The sequence below is a fragment of the Amborella trichopoda genome, chromosome 7, assembly GCF_054954075.1.
Source record: "Amborella trichopoda isolate Santa Cruz 75 chromosome 7, AtrichopodaSantaCruz75HAP2 v2.0, whole genome shotgun sequence".
Classification (NCBI taxonomy): domain Eukaryota; kingdom Viridiplantae; phylum Streptophyta; class Magnoliopsida; order Amborellales; family Amborellaceae; genus Amborella; species Amborella trichopoda.
In genome coordinates this window covers 6,211,443-6,231,286 of record NC_142342.1, presented here as the reverse complement: position 1 = coordinate 6,231,286, position 19,844 = coordinate 6,211,443, and the positions used below count along the sequence as shown (strand labels likewise).

The 19,844-nt window shown below is 35.5% G+C and overlaps 1 protein-coding gene across 6 annotated transcripts; it reads left to right on the top strand.

Annotated features, from left to right (window-relative positions):
* The first annotated feature begins 1,204 nt into the window (after window positions 1-1,204).
* On the top strand, window positions 1,205-19,546 carry LOC18444236 (nicotinamide/nicotinic acid mononucleotide adenylyltransferase). Of its 6 annotated transcripts, XR_016058853.1 has the most exons (7): window positions 1,205-3,725; window positions 4,407-4,521; window positions 5,704-5,789; window positions 15,577-15,690; window positions 15,907-15,986; window positions 18,762-18,864; window positions 19,251-19,546. XR_016058853.1 is itself a non-coding variant. In XM_020673520.2 (5 exons), exons 1-4 carry the CDS (start codon window positions 3,717-3,719, stop codon window positions 18,861-18,863), a joined length of 306 nt encoding a protein of 101 aa, XP_020529179.1. In that variant the 5' UTR covers window positions 1,205-3,716; the 3' UTR covers window position 18,864; window positions 19,251-19,546. The 6 variants fall into 6 exon arrangements, 2 of the variants coding, with proteins under 2 accessions (XP_020529179.1, XP_020529180.1); XR_016058855.1 differs by lacking the exon at window positions 15,577-15,690; XR_016058854.1 differs by lacking the exon at window positions 18,762-18,864.
* Window positions 19,547-19,844: the final 298 nt, after the last annotated feature.

Here is a 19,844-nt window from a genome sequence, read left to right as displayed (position 1 = left end):
GGCGAAATTACTGTTCATTTTCACCTGTAGACGTTGGGAAGATTTTTCCATATATATATATTACAAAAAAAGGGCAATTTTTTTTAATCGGTGAGATGAGTTAAAGTTGGTCGATCTGACCAGCCAAAACTGGTTGAGATAATGAAGATTGAATTCTTTTTATTTCTATTTGTTGTATCTTTGTTTTAACGCCAATCGTTTCCTATTACAATTAGAATGCAAGTCACAATATTGGAGTTATAAGATCGTAGGTTTTAGTCCTATCAGTACCCACCAGAATACCTGAACCTGATAAGCTGGATCTATTCATCTCCAATTGATTGCTCTTTGCTCTAACAATCATGAATTATAGAAAATGATCCAGATATTCTCAATCAGTCTGTTTACTTAAGAAAAACAGGTTACTAATGTGCTACGGGGACCCAGTCTCTTGTCTAACCCCCACTATTGAGTATTGACAACACTTTAAGGGCATTCCCTTCAATCACAAGTGGTTGCAAAATATGCTGCTCATATCTACATGCCTCTCCAATGATATGTAAGGACCAGAATGGTGGAGAATAGCATTTAGCCCCAAGAATCCTAGGTAAAGCTCTCCACATCTTTGAAGCCTCCCTTACTTATTGAGTCAATCTTTTTATGTTTTTTATTTATTTTTTGAGTCTTTTTGTCTATCTTTTTCTGTTTTTTATTTATTTTTTGAGTCTTTTTGTTTACTTAGGGTTATAAGTCGTAAAATTTAGAGTCTTTTATGTTTTTTTATTCAATTAAATTTTTTTATAATAAATGGCCATGATTAGATTAGATGGATGGTAGGATTAAGTCTTGTTTAGGCTTTTCTTATATAAGATAAATGCTCAAGCATCTTATTATGAACTTTTATTCCAAATCCTAGAGCAACATGTGCTTCTTCTTTTATCTCTAGTTTTTACATCTTTCTCTAGTTTTGGATTGTCCCCATCTTCTTTACTAAACCCTAGCCCAAGCTGGTAGGTTTGCACCATGTTGGCATCAGAATCCAACGATTATTAGTAAGGATGGTATTGTAACACTACACTGTAGCAAGTTACGGTAGCACGATATTATAGCGTTGATTTCTGTGGCTTAGTTCAACAACCACGCCTCTAGGAAGAGGAAAAAGAAGAAATGCGGCAACCTTAGAAGCATGTAATACTAGTTCGCGAGGAGGGATTACAAATATGAGGAGATTGGTAGAAACTCTAGCTCTGCCTTTGGCGCAAATGGAAGTGCCATCTCAGGAGGAGGAGATTGAGGTATATGAGTCGGTGACCAAGTTGGTATCAGATAGGTTAGATTCATGGTGTGATCCTAGTCAAGAGTTCAGTGCACAGTTTCATCGACCAAGCACGAAATCGATGATGAGTTTAGTAGGTGTTATGGAACTCTATCTGAGAACAACCATGGAGAAATTTTGTTCTCACCAAATAGTTCTCAAGATCAGCATATTGTGGACTAGGACTCAATACTAGTCTTTGACAAGTACCTGGATAAAGATTTGGATATTGAAAAAGAAGTAGGTGATCATAACTTTAATGGTAATCCAATTTATAAAGAGGATAAAAAAGAAGATCCTACCATTGGAGAGGATTTTGTGGATGCTGCTATTTTTTATGAAGAACAAAGTGGGTCTCAAGGAGTTGTTCCCAAAATATTGGCGGTAACGGGTTTCTTAGTCCCCATAGAAAGTAGCGAGGAGAGTGGTGTTGACGGAGGTAATGATGATGGTGTTCTTATTCGTGGAGTTTTATCTCAATATGGAGAGTCTCATGAGGTGTGCTCTAAGGGTTTGGTGATATTTTCCTTTGAGTTTTTTGCTAGTGAGTTCGATATAGAAGGTAGCCATCGAATGGTTGCTTATGTGATTCATGGTGTTGGAGTTTAGCTCCAACCATTAGTTTGTTTGGAGTGGAGAGCCTCTACATTTAATCACTATGTGCAAATTGAAGGAAATTATGGGGGTAATGCATCATTAATCTTGAGCTGCTTCAAAATTCAGGGTAAAATATTATTCGATGTGTTTAGGACCAAGTGTGTTGTGCTTATGTACTGCAAGTATGGCAATTGTCAATGGACCCAAGACATGGTTAATCAAATGTCTACGGAGAATGCAGTAAAATGATATGCCTTGATCTCAAGTGTCGTCAAGGTAAGACTATTATTTTTTTTTGAGGAAGATAAATGGAAATGCTTACAAATGGAAGCTTCATAGCCATATTCGTACTTCTTCATCATCATCGTAAAAGCCTTTTTTGAACTAATTGGGGTCAAGTACCCAAATCCAGTCCGCTATTTTTCTCTATTAAGGGTCACACCATCCTTAGTCTAGTTCCAACCGTATCTTTTTGGGCTTACCCCTTGCCTTTTTCGAGCATTTCACTTGAACTAACTTGTAGCTCATAATAGGTGTTGTACTGAGTCGGTGCTATGCATGGCCAGACCACCTAAGTCTACTCTCTCTCATCTTATCGCCTATTGGTGCTACATCTAAATTTTTGCGAATGTATTCATTTCAAATTCTATACCTCTTGTCTTGTTACTCATCCATCTCATCATCCTCAACTCCGCTGCACTCATTCTATAGGTAATTGGGTGTATTATTTTTTGACCGCCCAACATTCCATCCCATAGAGCAAAGCTAGTCTCATAATTGTCCTATAGAACTTGCCCTTTAGCATCAACGGTATGCAACGATCACATAAAATTCCGGTTGCATATCTCCACTTCGCCCACCCTACTTTAATTCTATATACGATATTGTCCTCAATGTCTCAGTTTTTTGATTATCAACCCAAGGTATCTAAAATACGCTCTTTTTAGTATTTCCTGACCATCAATCTTAACTACTTCCTCGTCTTCCGATGTTTTAATGTCAAGTATCTCATTTCAAATCGTGGTGATACCTCCTTCGACGAGTCACCGAATTCGAAGGCAAATTCTTTCGAAGAAAAAGGGACTACTGCAACCTAGAATCGTGCTCTCGAGTATCTAGATAAAAGAGGTTCAAAAAGTTAAGTTTAAGATTCCACCAAGTTTGAAAAGGCTAGGTTTGAGATGATTTCTCAAACCTCTTGAATTTTTTGATCTCAAAAAAATTGAGAAATCCAATGAATTTGTTGTCTATTGCTTCCAATGGCCCTGATTCAAGTTTGATGGGCCTCTTTTCCTCTTCTCGTTCTTGCCTTCTTCCCCCCTTATCCTAAACCCACCTATGGTTTCACCCAACTAGCCTTGGTTTAACAATGACCGTCATCTGCTCTTCACTCAAAACTGCTTTTGATTCTAAGTAAAAAGTGCTTTTGGCCATGGAAGTGGTTTTCTTATACCATGTGATTGGAGATTAAACGGTTGGAGAGCTACAATCACAGGAGATTTGTGTGACGGAGAATTTGGAAATGGCGATTAAGGCACTTGGGGATTGTGCAGAGTGGAATTACGGTTTGGATGTAGAGGAAGGGAAGGATCCAACATGAAGCATCAAAGGTTTGTTGATTGGGTATTCAGTGCAGGTGAGGGCTTTATTGGATCATGAAAGCGCTCTAGGTGGTGGTTTCTCAGAAATGAACTAGATTGGTGCCAGGCTGCCAGCAGAATAAAATCCCTCCTTTTTCTAAACGTTTCTTCATTCTCCATCTGAGTCGCCCACTAAAGGATATCCGTCTGTGCCAAGCCGGGGAGGGTTCCGGCTTGGGTTCTTGATGTGGCAAGTGCGTATCTTCATCTATCACCCAAACTACTTTTTGAAGATGTTGAGTTAATAGAAAAGAACAAAAAAAAAAAAAAACAAAGTTTCTATCGCAAATAAATATGTAAGATATGCTACCAAACAATAAAGATAGAAAAGAAAAAAAAAAATTTCTATCGCAAATAAATATGTAAAACATGCTGCCAAACAATAAAGAAGTCTTTAGATTGAGTATTTCTTTTTATAAGAGTGAACTATGGGCGACAATGGATGCATTCGAATAAGCCCTAAGTTCAATCTTTAATGTGTGGTTCCTTATGCTAATCAGTTCTAAATTTGATCTCTGCTATTTTGGTGTTCACTTGTTATCATTTACCTTGAAGTTTGCATGGGGTGATTCTTGCTTGTTTCTATCAGTTCTGTTCTCCTGTTTGAAGTAAAACATTGATTGTAAATGTTATGCTATTTATAATTTATGATAAATATTTTGGCAAGGTGGAATGTTTATCAAATTATACATGTAACGTGTGGAAAGCTGTACGTGCATGGATATTAATCCCAAACTTTCTTCTCATTAGTCTAGGACAAAAACTTATGATGTTTTGGTTTCGACTGGAAGTTTCAACCCTCCAACTTGCATGCACTTGGACATGTTTGGTAAGTTTATAGTTTGAGTCTCATTTTCTTTCTTTCGAATATTCAGAAGCTTCAGCTCTTATATGCATGGTATTTCAGCGAAAGGCTAACAAGAGATACGCAAAATGGAGCACTTATTGCTTTCGACGTTGGTGATTTATTAGCAGCGCTTTCGGATGAAGGTTAGCTTTTTTTTTTCTTCTGCGCATTAAGAAGCCTATTGAGTATATTTATTTATTTATTTGATAACTGAGGCTAGTCAGATTAGGTGGAGCTTTCAGAAGTGTCAAATGTATGATTTTCTTAATATAACAAGACATTACTATTTTCTTCTCTGAATAACATCATTGAAAATATACTGTCAAATGAGTTGAAAATATATCAACTCATCTTTTTAATGCTTCTGCAAGATCCTCCTTATTTTTTAGTCAGTCAGTCTTTCTCATTGGGAATCTTGCCTAAGTGTTTTGGAAAAGTTGGAAGGACCCTTGAATTTCCCTTTGTTTACCTTCATTATCTGAATCCTGTTCTGGGTGAGCACTGTGAGAGACCTGCTAAGTATCATGTCCAAGTGCTGCCACTGCAGAGGCAGGGGTCAATATGTGGTTCTCTCGTAGGATCCATGACCTGATCAAGGTTGAAGAAACGGCATTACATCTCTATAATGGCCATCTGATGTCATGGTTAAATGCCAATGTAATGGTTGTAGTGCCAGTATTTAGAATTAACATGTTTTATAATGGCTTTTAACTGTTGCTGTTGTAAACAGTCGTTATAATGTTGCCTTTTGCAATTTCAAAATTCTTGGACCTGTGAACTAAGAGGCTACCATACTATCTGTCCATCATGGATTGGTTAATCAAGATCAGAGCAGGGCATGATAGTCCTGAGAAGCCCTTTCAGCTCCGGCCATCATTGTTTGCATTGGGTTGCCTTATTCTCTGGGTTCCCCTGGTTAAGGAGGGTTCCCATGGCAAAGGACTGTGTCAATCACCTCTAGAGTCCCATAATTCTGCTCACCTTGCAGGCATCCGCATCTATGTTTATACTCCCTCCTCTTTCACTCCTCTACTACTTCTCCTGTACTCCCTCCCAATTTTTTGTTTATTTATTTTAGTTATTTATTTGCTGGATTAGATTAGATAATTACCAATGGAGGCAACAAATTCATTGACACCGATTTGATAAGAGAAGATCGATATGGCATCAAACTTGACTTTTTATGTTTGTTTTGGATTTACAACATTCGTTATTTTAAATTTTCTATTGTTTGAAAATATCCTGATTTCGTTTCCTTAATATAATTGAATATTATTAGGTAATGTTTATTTCATTATTGTTTTAACATAACTTTTTTCCCACAGAATTGGCAAGAGTTGCCCTGATTTTTTTGGGCTATGTGGTTATTGGTGGTTACATGTCACCTGTCAATGTTGTGTACCAGAAAAAGGTGTTTCCTTAAATATCTTAATTTTATGTGAATGGCTGTGAAAAGCAAGTATTGTTTCAAAGCAATGTAAGTTTCAGAAATTTTCAATATGGCCTTGCATGCATCATGTAATCCTCATAAATATTCTTTGTAAGAGATACACAATCAGGTCCCAAGTTGTAAAGCTTAAGAAAGGAAGAATCTTTATCACCAGTGAAAATGGCAAGGGCAATATTCCATGCTTAGAAGGCATAAAATATCTGAAATACAATCCGACATTATCCCATGCTTTTCGTTTGGGTGATGTTTTCTGAAGATATCAACAAGCTGAAGCAGGTGGGGATCTACAGGAATGGGGTCAAAATCCGGGCAGTAGTGGAAACTAGACAAGATAGTTTGATGGAAGTCTTGGTTTGATGGAAGTTTTGCAGAGAGGAGTTCATGAAAGGTGCAACCTTGGTTGAAACAACCAAAATCCAATGCAATATAAAGTTTTTTCATCCAAGATGTAAAATGCTTCCTAAACCTCCTGTGCAGTTAACCCAAGACTTTAAAAAATTGGGCCAAAGTAATTACATTTTCGCTGAGGTGGGGCAATAAATGAAAAAAATGAGGCATCGTGTTATACTTTTTTTTCTTCCAAATTTTACACTATATTTTCAGACAATAAGAAATTAGAAAGGAGGAAACTATGAAGTGACAATAAAGCAAGATCAATAGTACTGGCTTTTTGCCATTGCAGGGCAGCCTTAGATTTAAAATATTCAACTGCCTACTGCCTAGTAGATTTAACATAAGCAAACTATAACTCTATGTCATGTTGTAGATTTTGAAATGAGTTACTCATGAATAATGGAAGGTTGAAATGGTAGTAACGCAGCTAAACTGACTGGCAATTCGGAAATTAATTGAGAGTAACTTTCAACAAATCATTGGTATATATCCATGTTTGGAAGGTAGGTTGGTTTTTGTATTACTGTAAAGTAGTGATTATTTTTTAAATAGAAATGTTGAAGCATGTTTTAGTCACAACAGCTCTACATATCTTATTTTTCTTGTGTAAAGCTGAATCTTTTAGAAAATCCCTAGCTAGGTGATTTTATATTGGAAAAGTGGAGCATCCAATCTGCCAAATTGTTAGAAATGGGGTTTACCATCTTGTTTATTTATGCTTACAATGCCATCATTTATCTGTCCTCCGACCCATACTTCACTTGTTTTATCATTTCTTTATCTATGGAATCTCGAGTACTTTAGTTGTGTCCTTTTTATATGCAAAGAATTCAAATATGTGATCTGATGTTAAAAGAAGGAAAAATAAGTATTATCTGACATGAGGTCTTTACTAATAAGTCATAGGGGAAATTTCATGGTGGCCTCGGGTCATGATCTCGTGCTCTGAGTTTCTACCATACATATGATGCATTGTGACTGCATATCGCCATTTCTTAATTTATTTGCAAACGGTTCGTTCTGTCTGTGAATCTTGCCTCTAAAGTCAAAGAACGCATCTTATGTTTCTAGAAAGAGTTACCAATAAATAGAAAATGACTTTAGGAGGCAATCCTTTGTTTGCTTTCTTGTTTCCATAAAATTAGAAGTATTCTAACTGGCTGTCCTTTTTAGGGCTAAATATCTGCCGAGCATAGGATCCAGATGTGTGAGCTTGCTTGTCAAAGTTCTCCATTTATAATGGTAGATCCATGGGAGGTCACGGTCCTGTGATTATAGTTTTGCAATTGATTTTATAGTGATGCCCTATATAATTCATAAGTAGCAAGACATAGAGAACTTGTTTATATGAAGATCTGTTTTCTTTTGTGAAAAATATTCCACCCACTACAATATTATGGATGCGAACAATTCTCAATCCTTAGAAAGTCCATCCAAGTTGGGGTTTCTATAAACCTTCCGTGGTTTCTATATGCCCGCAGACTAGGCATAGGCTTCAGAAATTGTTGCCTTTATATCATATGCATTGATCCATATTGCAAGAAGAATGACATTATTGGCAATGTTGCCTATTAATGAATCTGAATGTGAATACAGATATAGAATGACAAAACTGAAAGGGGAGACTATAACTATGCCACAGTATTTTATGTTCCTAAACTTGTGCCTCCATCCTATGTTTTCATTTGCAACTTGCTAAGGTTCATATCATGTGCTCTGGCACATGCTGAGTTTTTTTTTAATTTTTTTTTTTTTTGGTTTTTTTTTTTTTTGGGGTGGGTGTGGGGGGGGGGGGGGGGAAGAGAGAGAGAGAGAGAGAGGGATCTTTTCTTTGGGGTCTTGCTTACAGTGGTGTCACCTAGAGAGAGAATGAGAGGGGTATTCTGGCTTTGAGGTTGTAAAGTTCTGGCTTTGCTGCCATGGCTTCGGTATCTTAGCCACCATCCTCACTTCCATACTCAAAAGTCTCAAACAATGTAGCCATACCCATCCATTGTTGCAGGCGCTTGTAGCCATTTGTAGAGAGGGGGAGGGAGATTGCATGTTCTATGTATATATATTTGAAATTTAGTTTGTAAAATGTTGGCTGTTGGTACTTGATTCCAATTTAATGGTAGCTTAATCCCTACTTGATAGGGCCTCAGTATCACTTGTAGGATACAATGGATTGCATGCTATTAGAACTACGATCCCATATTGGAATCTAGATGCAGTTTACTATGATCCTTGTGTTACAGTATAATAGAATCTGGATCCCATAACTCTTGTGACTGAGATCCCTATCATTTAGAAACTAGATCCCAAAGAAGCTGGGAACTCAAACACAAGATTAATGGAACTTGTTCAAAGCGAGATCCTAAATTCCAAAAAAAACTTGATACCTGGAAGATCCCTTTCCGAGATCTTAGGATAGAAATCTTGGAAGGGATTGCCTATCAAATGAAGCGATCCATAAAACGATGGTTTTACTGTGTATTTGGGGGAAATTTCGACGCCACATCTGAATCATATCTAGCTATCCAGCATGGACACGCGTGCCCCACATTGTATGAAATTTCAGGAGAAGCTATTGGGTATGAAACTACATTTGGTGGAAACCTCGACAAAAGGATGTCAAAAAGCTTGGTGCACAAAGGCTTGAGGATGCTAAAAAAGAAGAAATTGTTTCAAATGATGACAAAAAATTGCACCCACTGAAGCTAACCTTGAGACCAAGGAGGAAATTGTGGCAAATCAAAATGGTGTCTTGGGCCCATGTAGTATCAGAAGACGAAAAGGTCATAGTATTCCATCTTACTCTGACCATCGAAATGAAAGGATGGGGGCTATCCCAAATTTAGAAGAATGGCCAAAGTTTCCAGTTGATACATCAAATGTAAGGCAAATATTTTACCAAAAATAAGGAGGATGTTCCCCGTTGGTAATTCAAAAAGTGGGAAGTATCCATCATTAGATTTTATTTTATTTTTTCCTTACACCCTTAGGTAGAAAAAGTGTTATTGTATCATTTGAAAAAAGTAAAAGTGTTATCTTAAATAATCTAAAATGATTATATTTAGAGGCAAAAATAAAAACCTGTTTACTCCAATGAGAAATTCTTGATGATTATATGCAAACAAAAAAACCAAGGATTTCTTACAAAAATAATTAGGGTATGCTAATTGGGAGGATTATCTATGCAACTATTCTAAGGAACCAAGTAGCGAATTATTTGCTGATATGGGGATGGAATATTAGTTAACAAAAAACTAATTCGACAGAAAGGGCTCACTACAATATGATTAATATCAATTTTCTATTAGCAGGTACAAAGATGTATCCCATCTCAAAAGAAAAGAAAAAGATTCTACATCCTCCATAAAGAAAAAAATATTGGAAGATACTTGGTGACTTAGAATCATAATTACTTTTTTGGTTTTTTACACATTTATAAAGAGACTCATTTTTGTTTCTACTTTTTGTAAAGTAACGGTTAGGTGTCCTAACTTTAATAGAAGGAGAATAAAGTTGTCTCACTTGAGGTGTAAATGTGTCTTGAATTTTTCTATTAATAAGTTATGTACTTTAAAGCCCATGGTGTTGTAAAACGCTATGATATTTTAAGCGTGATATTGGGCCTTTTTGCTTCTATAAATATACAACCCCCTCATTAGAATGTGCTGAATGGGGAAAAAAAAAGGCTTACTAACTTGGTACTTGAGTGAAAAAAAGTGCTTTGGTACCAAGTTGGGTAAGAGAAGAAAACTAAGGTGTGGTGATGTGGCAAAAGAGCCATGCTAAAGAGACACATTGAAGACAATGACTTTATTTTTGTATTCTCGATACAAGGACTCAAACACAAACCAAGGACAATGAGAGGTCTCAAAACACAAGAAAACGGTCGTTTATGGTATTTTTGGCAGAATAATCAAAACACAAAGGAAAACTAGATATTCCCTTTTTGTAAAAAAATAGAAAATATAGATAGGGTATTTTGGATGGCTACACCAAAGGATGAAAGAAAGTTAAGGAGATGAGAGGTTTTAGATTACCTGGAAGGAATTACGTTGGAAAGTTGGCCCCCTAAATGGTTTCTTTGAGATGAAGTAAGTGAGGGGGAACTTCCCTGGCTTGCTTGAAAAGGCTTACTAGGAGTTAGGCTGGCTACCTATTAGTTTCTTCTTAATTGGACTTGGAACCATAAAAGCTATTGGTCTTATGAAATACGTTGCTGCTATCTAGATTAATATGCCAAAATGAATTGATGGACAATCTCACTTGAGAGACTTTGATAGTAAATTCCAACAAATAGGTGAACTTTAAGTTTTTTTTTTCCACTTTGCCCTTTCAAATGAGATTGTTACGTATTTATACAAGTTAAAAAGCCCAATACCACCCTTACACTATGCCATGGATAGTTTACAAAATCACGAGCTTCAAGTAAACAACTTCTAAAAAAGACAAAGACAGTTTACATCTCAAGTGGGACAACGTTATCCAACTTCTACAAAAGTCAAGATATCTCACCTTTACTTTACAAAAAGTAGACATGAAAAGGAAATCTATATAAAAGTAGAAGACACCTAAAAAGTAATTATTTTGAATCATCTAGTATTTTATAGTATTCTTTTTTATGGAGAATGCAAAATCCTTTTGCTTTTTTTGGACTGGGATAAATCCTTCTACCTATTGATAGAAAATCGATAATGATTATGTTATAGTGGGGCTCTTTTTGTCCAACGGGTTCTTGGTTAATTAATAATTTCGAAAAATAATTTTTTGTGCAATAAATTTTATTGTTTGGACATGCCTGCATAAAATCATCTCAGCTAGCGTATTCTAATAACTTATTTAAGAAACCTTGGTTGTTTTGTTTGCATGTGATTGTCTTCTAAACATGGTTAAATCATCAAGAATTTCTTATTGGACTAACCATGCTATTAATTTTGTCTTTAAAGATAACCATCGTAGATTATTTACAATAATACTTATTCGGCTTGAGGATATAAAGGGAAAAACAAAAAAAATCTAACTATGGATAATTTTTACTTTTTAATTACAAACGGGAACATCCTCCTTATATTTTTGGTCAAACATTTGCTTGACATTTGGTGTATCGACTGAAAAATTTAGTCATTCTTCTAATTTTGGGATGGTCCTCATCATTTTCATTCCTTTCGTCAGATCATCTTCTTTGGTCAGATCATCTGGAAGACTATGATTTTTTCTTAGAATTGTTTTTTAGCATGAAATGGTATTGGGAAAGCAAAAATTGCCACCTTGCATAGCTTTGTAACTTTGGGCTGCTGATAAGCTTTTTTTTCGTTAAATTGGCTAAATTGATTGGGTCTGTTCTTAAGATAAGTTTTCTCCAAGCAGACTATAATGAAACTTTTTCTAGTCATCTCATTATTTTCAACTTCTTTTTTTGTGCTGACTAATAATTTAACTCATGCTTCTTTAGTTGCTGCTTGTTTAGACACAATTCTTTCGTGTTTTCCATCTTTTTTAATGAACACAACCGCCCATGTGTCTGCAGAAGCCTCAATACTCAAGACAAATAATTTGTTGTTTATTGGGTGAAGAGGAGGTTTGGACAAACTTTTTCAATTGTTGAACCTCCTTTGTTGCTTCAGCTTTTCATCTGAAAGGATCCTTATTCATATTTTCCAGATCTCTCCCCCCCCACCCCCACCCAATCCTTGAAAGGGCTGAATAAAATCCCGAATATAATGAAGGCACCCTAGAAAACTTTGGCATTGGAGTTTGTCCTGCAATTGGTCAGGGAATTTTCAATCTTTTAAAGAATATTGGGTTGCATTATGGTTTTTCCTTTGAAATACATACTCCAAGAACGTCAACAACATGTAAAACTTTTCTTTGGGCGCAGAGAGGCCAATCCTGTGCTTCTTTACCACTTGTGCAATAATTTTTAAGTGTTGTTCATGTTCCTGCACATTTTCAAAAAAACTCTAAACACCATCTATATGGTTAGCAATAAAATGTACATGTGGCCTAAAAATTGAATCCATTTGCCTTTGAAATTAAGAAGGCACATTCATAAATTCAAAGGGCATAACTAGCCACTCATATAGTCACTTCGCGGTTAAAAAAGTTGTTTTATGATTCTCTTTTCCAAGGATTTTGACTTGATGATACCCCATATTTGCAGTAAAAATTTGAAGATATCTTTTTCTTAGCTACTCTTTAAATTAATCCCTCTTTGTTAGATAAGGGTCACTTAATATGAACTGTCATATTATTGAGGAATATAATTTATCACCGTCTTAGCTTTTTCTTTATTTTCCTCACTGTGATTCCTAACTTGGAAGGACGCACTAGAGTAGTTTGACTGAGAAGACGTGACCAACCCTGTTTTTACGAATTCTTTATTTGGTATTTACATTTCAATTGCATCTTCTTTGTCATGCCTTATTGGCTTGCTCTGAAGTGGCATCTTGTGAGTAGTGTGACTGTGGCTGTTGGGGAATCTCTACCCATTTTTCTAGAAGGTATTTTTCATATTTTTTAGTTCTTTGACTTCCTTTCTTATAGTCAACTGTGAACTCACCTCTACTGACATGCCCTTGACTCGTTTGGTAATCTATAGTTTTCTTGCTCTTTTTCCATCAAATAATTGTTCTTAATATTTTTAATGGAGGGATTCCCATTCATCTTTTGTATATTTGTTTTTTTTCCTTTAATTGTAAATACCAGAATATTTAAACTGTTATGGCCTCATTGCATCCATTTTAGAGTTCCTCGTCCTACCTAGTATCCTCTATCATTAATTTCTATAGAATTTTCTAATATGCATTTTCCTCTGATTTTTAGAGGAACATCTAAGGAAAAGTCTGTGTTTTCTCCTTCCATTCGTGGTTACCGTGAAATCTCCTTAATGAAGTCTGTCCCGATTATCCCATAATTCTTTAGTGCAAAAGTTTATATAAGCAGCAATGTTTACGAAAAGGTCAACTTTCTTCCAAGTTCCTTTTCATTTGTGGAAATTTTAGCTGGCACTGATAAATTATGTTTATACTTGCACCATTTTGCTTATTTGATAAGCTTATCTCTTTTGAACTATTTTTCACGAGGTTTATCAAATAGGTTTCAAGAAGCACCTTTGTGATCACTCTTAAAACTTTGCTTTATTTTGGTGATTTCAATCTCTCGGTCTGAAAATATCAGCAATTCGTCCTCAGAGTTAGAGAAGATAAGAATTCACACCTTCAATTATTTGATAAGAACATGAAGTTTCACAAAGTTCAACTTTTTTCCTTTTTTCTTTTCCTCTTCTTATACTTCATCGGCCCTTGATGCCATTTTAATTTGCCACATACTTTCCTCCTTGGTTGCAACGTCATTTAGCTTGCTATCAGAGTGACTGGGTTGGTTTTCTTCTTTTCCTGTTTAAGTGAGCCCATTTGATTCATTGCTTAGCGCTAGAGAACTGTGGTGGATTCCAGTGTGCTGTATTTCTATGTTTCTCTTTTGGTTTCTTCATGGTGTTCTTTAAGAACTTTGTTTCCATGGAGAGAGCGAATGATATTTGGTGAGAGAAAAACTTGTTACTATTAAGGTACATTTTCTCAAAGGTGTTCCTAAAAGGTCACATCAATTTAGAACATGTGATTATTATGAGTATGAGCTAGAAAAATATGCAATTAGCATATGTGTTCTGAATTAGTTTGGTGAGGATAAGCTTAACTATATTGTTCCCAACAAATCATATCCCAGTATCCATCTAGCGAGATAAAAAAATTAAGTCAATGGAAAACAGATCCTTTTGCTAGATGAAATTATGGAGTGCGATCAATTACTCTCAGGACTTGAACGTGATGTATTACAAATTTACTCTTCTCGAAGCACTTGATAAAGATGGTTAGTTCAGAACAGTTTTCAGATCGATAAATCTGGTGCCTTTTTTGGTTGAGCAGGAGACAACAACAAGATCTTCAAGCAAAAAGCTTGACCGAATAAGCAGTCAATAGTTCAGAAGACAATGAATCCGAAGTAAATTAGATAATGAGGAGTCTGGAGATTGATTAGATGTTGGATAAATCCCTTAGAATTTGATGATGGAGATCAGCCAGAAGCCCAATGGCTAGATGAGCAGAACCAAATATGAAGGTGAGGTAAAAGAAAAAATCAGTTCTAGACATTCCTTTGCTTCCTCTTCAGACATTTCCTCCTCATGTAACCTTAAAAATCCAAGTTCCATATTTAAGCTTCTTAGAACCTCTTCCTTCCATTCTTTTATCCTTGAACAAGAAGGTTTTATTGATAACATGGAAAATGTAAAATTTTTTACGGTTAAAAAGGAAAATATTTATTATTCCTTTTTAGAAGTCTTGTTTATTGAAATCGGTCTATGTTAAAGGCAAATCTGCATATAACAGTTCTAGGTATTTGTCCAATATTTTTGCTAATTTTGAAAAAAGATAAAGTGGAACGATGGATCCACAAAAAAATATTAGTTGGTTCGATAATCCATGAAAATTGAGATATTGAGGAAGATATCGCATATAGAATTTGAGTTGGGTACGCGAAGTGGAAATGTGCAATCGGACTTTTATGTAATCGTTGCGAACCAATGAAGTTGAAGGGTAAGTTCTATAGGATGACTATGAGACCAGCTTTGCTTTATGCGGCAGAATGTTGGGCAGTCAAGAAAAAACATACCTATAGAATGAGTGTAGTTGAAATGAGGAAGTTGAGATGGATGAGGGGCAAGACAAGAAGGGATAAAATTCAAAATGAATACATTCGGGAGAATTTAGGTGTGGCACCAATCGGCGATAAGAAGAGAGAAAATAGACTTAGGTAGGTTGGCCAAGTGCAGCGCAGACCCAGTACGTCACCTGTTAGGAGGTACAAGTTAGTTCAAGTGGAAGGCCCAAAAAGGTCAAGGGGTAGGCCCAAACGGGTATGATTGGAAGCAGTGAAAAAAGATATGGGGACATGTGGCCTCACTGCGGGTGTGACTCTTAATAGAGCAGAATGGCGGACCATGATTCCTGTAGCTAACCTAAGTAGTTGGGAAAAGGCTCTGATGATAATGATATTTATAGGAGATCACACCGCATTTACATTTAAAAAATGAGTTATACTGAATTTGCTAAAGTATATAGAATTCAAAATATTGTACACTTTTTAGAGAAATTTTAAAAAAGAACCTTTGATAGTCTTCTCTGTAACAATTGTAGTTGTTCAATGATCTTTTGCAATGGTGATGGTCCCCGGTTACTACTTGTTATAGATATCAGATGTAGGAAATGTATACAATGAGAGCACCTTTGTTTGGGGCACAGTCCCACAAACCAGCCATCAAATGTCAATAACAGCTGGGGTGTGACGCTCCTCTGCTTTTTTTTAGACAGACTTTAAGCAGGTAAATGACAACCTCAACCATCCTTGTTGAATCTGATGGCTGGGGATAGTGTGGTGGGTGCATCATCATCATCGGAGTCTTTTTTCAACTAATGGGGTGGTGGGTACATATTGGAAGTTAATGCTCTCATTGTACATGCTCCCTTACGTGCAATTGCGTGTGTATGCACAAAAACAAATGCATGCATGCATGCATATGGCTTTTGGCCTCTCAATTTAACTTCAGTATGCTTTGGCTTTGCATTGTTTATCAATAATTTTTTATCCAATTGGAACATGGTATTGGACAGGATTTGAATAGATGGTTTTGATGTAGGGTCCCTCAAAGTAATGCTTTTGTGTGGTTCTGATCTACTCGAGTCTTTTGACATTCCTGGAGCATGGATTTGTGATCAGGTATGTTTCTTCATTTTACAAAGCCTCAATTATTAAGTATAGTATGTTTGTACTTTCTCACTAGTTATCAATTGGTATCATGAATGAAATGTTGGTTTTTAATATTGTTACTTATGGGTTCTCTATTATGGTACTTTTTTAGCATATGGAAAGGTTGGGCTGATCGGTGTTGTCAACTTTGTCCGAGCCTGCTTTGGTTTAGTTGGGGAAATGAGCCCTTTGTGCTTTGTCCTCTGGTTATTGAAAGATATATAAAAAAAAAAAAACTAAGAACTTAACAAAACAAGGAAAAAATTGAGAGTTAAGCATTATAATAAGATTTGATGGGTCAATCCTCTAGAAGTTGCTATGTTTTGAAGAAAATCATTTGAACCCTAAATTTACCTGAAAAATGGATCTTTCTTGAACCCTAAATTTACCTGAAAATGGATCTTTCTTGGACTGTTTAGGTTGAAATTGGGGTTGCTTTGTGAAGGGAGTTGTTTTTTATGATTTGGAACCAGTACATGATACCTTGATGACATGAAAAATTCAAAGAGGAAGGAGAAAGTAAGAATTCAGTGAAGTAAAACTCTCAATGGAACCCGGATTTTGCTCCTCAGTTTCATCCCTAATTGCCTGAAATTGGGAGAGGGAAAAAATAGATGTTCCTGAACCTTAGAATTGTTACTTGCTAGGTTCAGTTTCAGAAAGTTAAGAGGTGGGGTTCCCTTTGCTTTTGCCTTACTGGCTCAAGCCAAAGCCAAACTTCTCAATCTCTTTCCTGAAGCTAAACAATTTTGCTAGCATTGGTCTGTAACAGTGCTAAAAAACTTGCCATTACTTAGGCTTAGCCCCCTGCAGAGCTTGGAATACCTCAAATCATCATCTGAATTACTGTAGCAACTCAGCAAGTTTTTTAGAGACTCAGCAAGTCCACATAAACACGAATCCAATAAAGAAACAGTTTAAAAGGGAGGAGAGGGCTGGGGTAGCAGCAGAAATCTGACCCATTCTTCCATTTTTGCTCTTGTTTAAGCTGAGTTCAATCTCAAAATTCACACCTTGGTCTCGTTTCACATACTCTCTCAATTGGAAAGATCAGTTTTGAGAGAGGAAAAAAATCGAAACACTTGGATTTTCTAAATTTTTGTTTTTCAACCTAGGTTTTGGTGAACGTTGGTTTCCTGCAAAAGTCCTGTCACCTTGAAATTTCTTCCCTGAGCCTATTTTCAAAATCTTAGATTTGCAAGATTTATTTATTTGTATACATACTGAAAGTGTCAGATGTCTCCTAAGAGCCTCACAGTTGCAAGATATGGAGACCCAAATCGTCCACCCCAAAAACCGTGTCGGATCGGTGGATCGGCATGTCAGATCGGAGAATCGGTCGAATCAACAAGTTTTGTTCCAAATGTTTTTCAAAAGATTACTATAAATCTCAAAAAATAGTGTTCTTTTAGTTTCTAAAAGAAATTAGGAGTGGTGTGTTATGTATTTTCATTACTTTGTAAAAATAAGTGAATATTGAGATACTGTTTTCCTCTATGGTTGTCTGTTGAATTATTAATTATAATATAGTATTATAACATTACATTAAAATAATTTAAAAATATTAGAAAAAACTTCCATATTATAAGATTAAAAAATAATTTACCATATAAAGTGAAATTAGTATCACATCAAAGTATCAAACATTTATTAATTCGTGTGATAATTAATTCGGACAAAAATATAAAATTTAGAAACATGAATTTGCAATCACATTTTAATGAAATTAGAAAAACAAATAAATAATAATGAATTTCAATGAATTGTCCATGCAGTAACGAAATTTAATGAATTCTTTTAAAATTTCAAAAATTCAGTTTAAGAATTTTTAATTCTTTTAAAATTGCTATTTCAAAAAATTCTTGTTGAAATTAGCAAAATAAATAAATAAAATTAATTTCAATGAATTGTCCATGCAGTAAAGAACTTTAATGAATTCTTTTAAAATTTCAAAAATTTATTTAAAGAATTTTAAATTCTTTTAAAATTGCTATTTCAAAAAATTCTTTTTAATTTTTTTTTTTTAAAAAAACTACTATTTTCCTAATGTCAATTTTAAGTCAATGATAGTAGTCTCACATCTTAATTTTCCTAATGTCAAAACAGCTCATCAGATTTTAATTTTCCTAATGTCAAATCGCTTGTCACATTTTTATTTTTCTAATTTCAAAACGCACATGTTAATTTAGCTGTATTGATTTCATAAAGTAAAAACGATGGAGATATATCCCACATCGTAGAGTGAAAGGAGCCACAGGTTCATTTGAAGTGTTTAAGGCTCCCGTCATGATAGCCTGCGCGTAAGTGGGGGGTTGGGGCTATAGTGGGATGGACCCCACTCCACGTGATGGTAGCCTTCCCTCATGTTTTTAAAAAATTTCAAAACCATACGTTTAAAAAAATTCAGTTGATGGGGCCTGTGGGTTTAAAGTTGGCGCCCACTATAATTTTTTTTTATATAATTCATAAATTTTATTTTCAAAAATTTCCTGAATTCTCCCCATTTTTTAGGGATATTTTGTGGTCAACTCACCTGATTTGGGCTGAATTTGGTGAGTCTCTAGTGGACTTGCTCTGGGCACCCATCGAGTCCCGGAGAAAATCCTGGTTCTAGACACCAATCTATACTGTTGTTCATGTATTCCCTGTAAAAAGATGGAAAATGAATGATATAATACAACTCATATACATGGCTTGAAAGGTTATGTAATGGATGAAATTTCTCATTATATTTTGCCTCTTCAGGTCAGAATGATATGCCGAGATTATGGAATTGTGTGTATACGTAGAGAAGGAAATGACATTGATAAGATCATTGCTGGAGATGACATTTTGTTTGAAAAATAAGGTGATGTTTCATTGGTTTGCTATGTTTAATTGGCCTTTTTCTTGTACCAAAATAACACTATGGTCGTGGATGAACCAAATTATATTGGCTCGACAAGAGTAAGGTAAATGCTTGCTTAACACAAACACATACATATGAGTGCATACACACACACACAGACTCTGGATTTTGTCTCGTTATAACAGAATTACGGGAAGTTAATGATTGTATCTTGGATGCATTCGTCATTGAAATCTATTCAATACTTATGGACTAGAACTAGATTTATTTCAAGTTATTTTTATCATAAAAATACAATTCAAATACTATCACTTTGACGGCTTTTTCCCCCTTAGCCTTATTGCATAAGACCAATGTTCTCTTTTATGCTTTTTTTGGATCTGCAGGGCGATCATAAAAAAAGGTTCTTCTGTTACAAATTGGATAACAGACGAAGTTATCAATTACATTGATCGGCACCAGCTCTACCGGAATAACGATGAATTGAAGTCATGAATAGTCTTTGGTGGGATGTTGTGTCATATTTGAATAAGCTATTGGTTAGAGTGACAGGAGATTGGTTTGTCATTGAAGCCAGTTTATCTGTACTTGTCAGCTTCAATTAACACAGACCGGCACGGTAGTTTGATGGTCCGTATTCATTCATCATATTGAATGTTAATTTGCTGTTCTGCTGAGAAAATCTCACACACACACATACATACACACACACAAAAATCATTATGGTTTGGGGTTTTTGACCTTTCCATCTCTTCTACTCTTTTCAACTTTCAAAGGTTCAGATTCCTTCTATTTCTGTCAGTCGCCTTTATTTATTCCTATGTTGCCTATTTTCCCTTTTATGTGAATTTGTGAAACACAAGTTTTAGTCACCCAGCTTAGGATTCTCCCTGTAAATAGACAAAATGAAAGGGTAAAGTTGTTCATAGTGTCCAACTGCATAGAAAGACAAGGAATTCTTTAAAGCTCCGTTAAGCAAC